General features: G+C 30.9%; 1 protein-coding gene across 1 annotated transcript; it reads left to right on the forward strand.

The window, feature by feature from the left end:
• Positions 1-474: 474 nt before the first annotated feature.
• LOC101509342 (RHOMBOID-like protein 12, mitochondrial) lies at positions 475-5833 on the forward strand. Its single transcript, XM_004508603.4, has 8 exons — positions 475-871; positions 1422-1542; positions 2052-2171; positions 3342-3452; positions 3916-3954; positions 4452-4556; positions 4658-4699; positions 5522-5833. Exons 1-8 carry the CDS (start codon positions 522-524, stop codon positions 5609-5611), a joined length of 978 nt encoding a protein of 325 aa, XP_004508660.1. The 5' UTR covers positions 475-521; the 3' UTR covers positions 5612-5833.
• The last annotated feature ends 1653 nt before the right edge of the window (positions 5834-7486 follow it).

Below are 7486 nucleotides of genomic sequence, written 5' to 3' on the forward strand. Positions count from 1 at the left end.
TATTCAATTAGAGCTCTAATTTAAAATAGGACTAAATTTTGAGAGTAAAAAACAGTGCATCGTGTTCTCGTCCTAAGATAAAAAAAAGTTCCTATATGTTTAAGTTAAAACCCAACAATTTGTAAACTTAGAATGAGTCTAGTCTTCAGAAAAAAATAGCCACTTCATTTTGACATATAAATTAACAATATAATTTTGTTACACTTTTAAAACTGTTTTGGTGTCCAAAAAATATAAGGTTCTACTGCTTATATCATTACACATCATAAATTTGTTTATGATTGTCGATCAATCACATATCACCATTTATATATTTTTTTAAGCACATTTAGTATTGAGTTCTGATGTAAAAATATTTAATATAAAAAATTATACACTATTAATGAATGATAATTAATAATGTTGATTATCCGATCAATGATATTGATAATTCTAAAAGTAATAAAAATAAAAATAAAAATGTCCTTTAGTTTTTCTCCAAATAAACGGGATGGGCACACAAGATGAAACAGTGAAAGAAAATGCAGAGCTTAGTGCGCAGAGTCACGGCGGTGACACGCCATCATCAACACCAACCAAACCTCTCATTCAATTCACACACTCACCGTATTTCCTACACTCGTCCTCAAACTCACACACATCTACGAGATCACAACATTTCCTCCTTCGCCACTCATCATTTTCACTCATGGCGCTCCCTTTCCACCAAAATTCGTGCCTCTCTCTCCCAACCTATGATCGTCCAACACTTCGCCTTCACTTCGCGCATTTCTCTCTCCAAAACCCTCCTACACCGCACCCTTCCTAGATTTCTTCATTTTCGTCCACACAGCTTTAATTTCAACCAAAATTATCATTCTTACCGTCGTTGGTAATTTTCCGGAGATTCTCTCCAACACCAGCACCGTAACTAGTTCACATTTTTTTTTTTAAAGTTTGTAGTTTACAATCCTCATTTTCACCCTTAATTTTGTGACTATAATTCGGACTTTAATTTTAATTAGGGTTTATGAGGTTTTTGCTTGTATATGTATTTTCATCTAACTTCTTTGTCACCTGGGTTATCAATTTTGTAGATTCCTATGCTTATTAGCATTTGCTATTTTTACGCTTTAATGTAGTAAAGTTCAAATTTTGTATCCATTGTAGCCTGATCTTCCTATACTTGTAATGTGTGTGTCTTACTGTGGTTTACATTTATGCACAATATTTTTGTTGTTTCTTTGACAAAATGTTTGTGGCTTTTTATGCTTTGGGAAACTCTGAATTTTCTTGCCATTTTCTCCTTCCATAGTGGCATACAGATGAAATGATTTCCACCAATAATACTATGCAGAAAAGCCATGATTTTTATTACCGGCGTGTGTAGAATGCTTACACGTTATGTGGTATTTCAATAATTTATTTTCTCCTTTTTGCAGGAGATCATGGTTCTTCATGCTAACACCAGATAACGTGGTTCTGGTCTTGATTGTTGCTAATGTGGCTGTTTTTTTATTTTGGAGAACAGCAAATAAAAATTTTATGCTAAATAACTTTACTGTGAGTTTCTTGATTTTTAAAGTTTATGCTAAATACTTGTAGATTTATTTGCCCAACCTTTGCTTTGTATGTAACTCCCACCTGTCATAATCATACAGGTTTATCAAATGTTTCTTAGGAAAGTCGTCAATAGGATTGTATTGATACAGTGGTTATGATATATTAACTATTGTCTTTGCTGATGTATTCATGTATATCAATATTCTTACCTTATTTATTGAGGATAGAAAGAGAAAATACAATATTTTTATGCTTTAAACAATTCTTAATAGCCAGAGTATCCTAATTTTCTAGTTGAAGTTTAATTTTTGGAGATAGTATGACACGCTCAGACCAAATTCATGCCTCATGCATGTAGATTAGTGTAGATTCCATCAAAGTAATAATGATTGCTGGATTGACACTTTACCAGCTATTGAGGGATGGAATTGGTAAATGTGTTGTTTTGATGTTATTCTGTGTGGATTTTACTTCATCTAGAGTGCTGATTCATGTATTTCTGTTAACAGATCTCTTTGGACAATATTAAAAGTGGACGCTTGCACACTTTGATTACCAATGCATTCAGTCACGTAAATTCCGGGCATTTGATTTTCAACATGATAGGACTCTACTTCTTTGGAGTGAATGTGCGCTTCCTTGTTCTTGAATTGTATTTTTTTATCATTATTTCTCTCGCATCTCTTCATTTTTTTTCTCCTTTTCCTTATCTTAGTAATATTTTGTTTTGGGTTGGTACGCAGACTCTCATTCACCAAAAAAGCAAAGAATATTATGTCACATGGTTATAAAATTTGGAGTCTGATATTTAATCTGAAATGCAATAGTTTTGACATAAAACATATCGTATCATGAAGTTCTTTGGTATTCTAGATTATCGGACTTGTTCATTTGGGTGGCACTTTCAGATTTTCTGTCTCTTGAAAATTGTTTGCATCACTTCACTCATCAAATGATTTATCTTGAATATACTGAATATAAACTTTACGCACAATGCCAAAATCAACTTTATATCTTGCTATACGATGCCATTTCATGTGTTTTCTTTGATTTTGTGTGTTATGACTGGATATGCCTATTTCGTATTTTTGTTTTTCATTTTATTGGCTTATGTACTTGTTCTGATTAATTAGTTTCATTCATTTTATAATTTCTTTGTATCACTGTTACTAGGTGTGAAATATAAGAAGAAAACCCCTAATATGTGGAATATAGACTTTGTAGTTTAAGGAGTTACTACATAATACTATATATTGGGAATTTTAGTACAATAATACAATTTGAAGCTATCAAGCACTGACTCCGACTTAGACACCTGATACGACACAAACACTTCAACACTACTAATGTAAAAAAATAGGACATCGACACTGATACATATTTATTTATTATAGTTATATTAAATATGAACATCCTTTATAAAAAGTTTAAATTTAGAATCAAATTTTGAATACACATATAAATTGAGCAATTTATTTCATTACAAAGAATTCTAAAACAATATATGTTATTCTTCCACATTCATACATTCATCTACTACCAAAACTCTAAAAATGATATATTGCAGAAGATGAAGATGTGTTTATGTGAAACGATGTGCATATGGGATAATTTTCAAATGTCTTTTTAAAAACTAATATTACTTTTAAAAGCTATTTTTGTTCTAATTTTTTTAGGAATAAATTAGGACAGGTATCCATTATTACCATAGATTTGTACATGTGTTTTTCCTCTGCAACCAGTTATTTGTACCATTATCTTCATTAATCTTTAACTCTTCCCAATTGGGCTTTGAGCAGATTGCAAGTAATTTTGGAAATGAATTTCTGCTGAAGCTATATCTTGCTGGCGCAATTGGTGGTGCTGTTTTCTTTCTGGTGCATCAAGCCTACAAGGCTCAAACATCAAAGGTCAAGTGATGATTATAATTTTAAAGATACTGTCCACCAATACTAGCACTTTCTTTTAAAAAAAATTCTGAGTGAAAAAAAGGAACAAAATCTTGATTTGAAGCCTTCCCCAGAAGCTAGAAAAGTTCGTAATTAATATGCTAATTCTTCAATCTCAAACCTTTGATATATGAATTTCTCAATTTTACTTTCATTTTGCTATACCTATAACTTTTAAAAGTTTTAAAGTTTTGTTGTTGTTTTTTTGTTGAAAATTTTATTGTTTAGTATACAATGATAATATAAACATTTTGTAGCTAAGAGGCCTAGTGTATATTTTGTTAACATATGAGAAAAAGTTAATATATATAGTCTTTTTGGAACTTATACATCTTTTGGCTGAAATACTTTGAAATATATGAAAAATCCTTATCAACATTTTATTATTGAGTTTTAATGTTTCTCTGCATTTTGTTTGCAACAGGGCTGGAGGGCCATCAACCCTTCAAAGGAATTAGCATTGGTGAGCTTATAGTAACTATTCTATAACCGGCTTCTTTTCTTCTGGGAGTGTAGGACACGTTTTGCAATTACTGATGTTCTTGAATTCACTAGTCAATTATGATTTATGAGCAATGTGTTTTGACGGAATGATTTCTACTTTTAATCTGTGTTGATTTCCTTGAAGACTCTTCTACTTTTTTGGTGTGCCATTCAACATTTTCATTCCATTTTAGGTTTGAAATGATGTTTCGACTTTGAGTCCCTCTGGCATACACCATTATGTAAATACGTTGTTATGGCCTGCTGGCATCAATCAAGTATATTCTGACTAATTGACTTCATCAAGTCGCAGAAATGTCAATATTTGTCCGTCTTTAAAAATAAATAATAAAATTGCTTCTATGAAATTATAGTTAGAGTTATTTTTCTGTAGGCACCAAAAATTATTATTATTTTCTATCACTCATGGCGTTAGTTAAAGTCATATTAATTAAACCAAAACTTGCTGATGATTAGGGGGCAAGTGGAGCTGTGAATGCAATTATGCTGCTTGACATATTCCTCTATCCGAGAGCAACTTTGTACTTCTACTTTGTTATACCAGTGCCTGCGGCATTGCTGGTAAGCTGTTCTCTACCTTTTGTTACGTCAAAACACTGAAACTTGTAAGTTGGAGACTCACATATTCTGTTCTTCTGTCTTGTAAATTATGGTTAATCAAGGGAATCTTTTTGATCGGGAAAGATATGCTGAGGATAATAGAGGTATGGTGGACTCTGTCAAACTTATAAATTATCAAGTTTTCCTTTTTTCATGACATTTTCCATGTCAATTATCTTAGTCATCCGGAAAGTATCAATTACCAGACTCATAACTACTTATGCAATGACATCACCATAATTTCTACAAATTTTGAGATTAGCATGCTACGAATTATCAAACTGGTGCATAAAGTAGGTCTGTTCGATGTTATGAAATTTCTGTACAAATCACTAGTCTTTTTGTTATCATCTTGATGCCTTAAGCCACTTCATAGAAAGCTTTCCACCCCTTTTCCAATTAAATTCTAAATAATACCATAGATCTCAGCTGCGCACACTCCTCTCTGTATGTAGGCAAGACTGGAAAGAGAGTGAAAAGTGACTTGCATCTGCATGTACATATTATAAGAAAATATTAGTAACACTTGCGTACTCTAACACATGAAATACACAGATGACATCCAAAAATATATGGCCACTGTTGACATCTTGTTATAATTGATACCTAGGTTAGTAAATGTCACACAATAATATACGGTCACCTTTCGTAAAGTTTATTTTACAATTTTATTATGTTTATCAGTTCTGATTTTTATATAGAGATATTTATGTCATTTCATAAATATGTTTTTTTCTTTCCTTCTTAACTTTCTATACTATCAAATAAGACAGCGAAAATTTTTTACTTTCTTTTCTTCTGCTTCATATCCTATCTAACAACTAAAAAACATTTTTTTTCCTTTCCCCGGGCAGTCCTTCTCAAAAACAATGCATTAGTGTCTGTCTGGCTATTGACTAACATTATTGTTGGTTTTCAAATTGTAGGGAGACAGTACGATATCAGGATCCTCACATTTGGGGGGTGTTGCAGTTGCAGCCATAGCATGGGCAGGAATTCGGAAGGGAAGATTCTGAATTCTATTTCACACCTTTGCAAAACCAATTTTTATTTGATTCAATGAATTATTGATGCTATAACATACCATTTGTTATCATTTTTAATTAGCAACCATAGCTTAGGTGAAGTTATGGGGTTCAATGGTTATGAAAAAGTTATTGGGTTAGATTTGACTTAGCAATGCGTCTACATCTAACATCACATGCACATACTAGTTAAAAATATTTGGAGTTTTTTCTTGTTTGGTTTGAATGGTAGCATATCAGTTATATTATGACCAATATTAGTTCTTTTTGTCCCACAAAACTTCCATGCTTTTATACAAGATGGTTGTACAGAGGAGGTTAGATCCGTCAAGTACTTGAGGATCTATTTATGAGAGTGAAAGGGAGAAATTATTTAATAATTAAATATAAAATGGACTTTTTTGTTTCTTTTCTTCTCTTTTTCTCTTATAAATGCATCTTCAAATACTTGAGAGGAATTCCAACTCTATACCAAGTCCTACTTTGTTTATATCAATTAACAGGGACACTGTTGATAGATTTATTTATTTATTTTTTATGAAAGGTTTATGGATCTATTTGAACACAAGTGACATGATACTAAATAAAATTTGACATTCTTTTTTTCTCTCGCCTATAATATTCTAAAATATACGTCTGATGGATTAATCTGAATAAAAGTTTAGCGACATGAAAAATTATGAGCTCGCCACAGGCACAAGAAGCGTGCCATAAAGCAATCAATATGAAGTAAGGAAAATAACACTTTTATTTATCCCAATGAAAACCATATCGACACGGTAGAATGAGATTATCTCTATTTAAATGATAACATATTTGTTTGTAATTTTATTTTTTACGGATAAAAATAAAAGTAAATCTTAATTCATGCCTCATTAAAAATCGAAAACATTCGCATGTTCCTTTTTTTTCTCAAGTTCATCTTCATTTTATGAATTTTTTTATTAGATTTTTTGACGGATTAAAATTATTAACAATATACAAATCTTGTAAAATGAAAATTATGTAAAGACACATATTGGTTATATATTTATTTTTTGACAACTATGAACTTTTTATTTTGATAGTAAAGAAAAAGTGATATATTTGTAATAATAATATTATGATGAAATTTTTTTGGATGAGGAAATGATGCAGCATTTCAACGGTCCACAGGTGGAGTATCAATAGACATTCGGATTTATTGAATATTTACAAAGAGAACTACATATGTTTTTCTCCAAATAACATTAATGAGGCCGTAATTAAATTATTATTTTTTTATAAATGTAACTGATTTTTTATGGATCATTAATAATAATTAAATAAAGTAAGAGACTAACGGATATGCCTCCTCAAGGTAAAATGATTTCAAGGATATGCAATTGTTTGATGTGTTAGTAAATTGGGACTTAGTATTAAATAGAGCTGTCAAATGGGCTAGTTGGCCTGACCTACTCCGGCCCAATTTTTTTGTTATTGGGTTGTAATTTATTAAGAGAGAGTTAGCTTTTGTATCCCTCCATTTAAACTTATACCCCCTCAATTTGTTAAAAACCCAGTTTTATCTTTAATAAATTCATTCACGTGAGCGGTAAAAAAAAATTACTCTAAAATCTGAACCTCGTTGAAATTTCTGGTAAGTCAATTTTTGCAACTAAATTTTCGGTAGTTATATTTATTACCGGAAATTTGGTCAATGAAATTTCCGGTAGTTGTATTTTCAATACCGGAAATTTCAAAAATTTTGAAAAATCCGGTAGTTAATTTTTTATTTTTTTTTTGAATATTTTTTTAATTTGTTTGTTATTTTATTTTAATTTTTTTTTTTGAAATAGGGATGGAAAACACACGACCAGTATTTATAGATTTAACTGAAGCACTTAC

The sequence above is a fragment of the Cicer arietinum genome, chromosome 7 (assembly GCF_000331145.2).
Source record: "Cicer arietinum cultivar CDC Frontier isolate Library 1 chromosome 7, Cicar.CDCFrontier_v2.0, whole genome shotgun sequence".
Classification (NCBI taxonomy): domain Eukaryota; kingdom Viridiplantae; phylum Streptophyta; class Magnoliopsida; order Fabales; family Fabaceae; genus Cicer; species Cicer arietinum.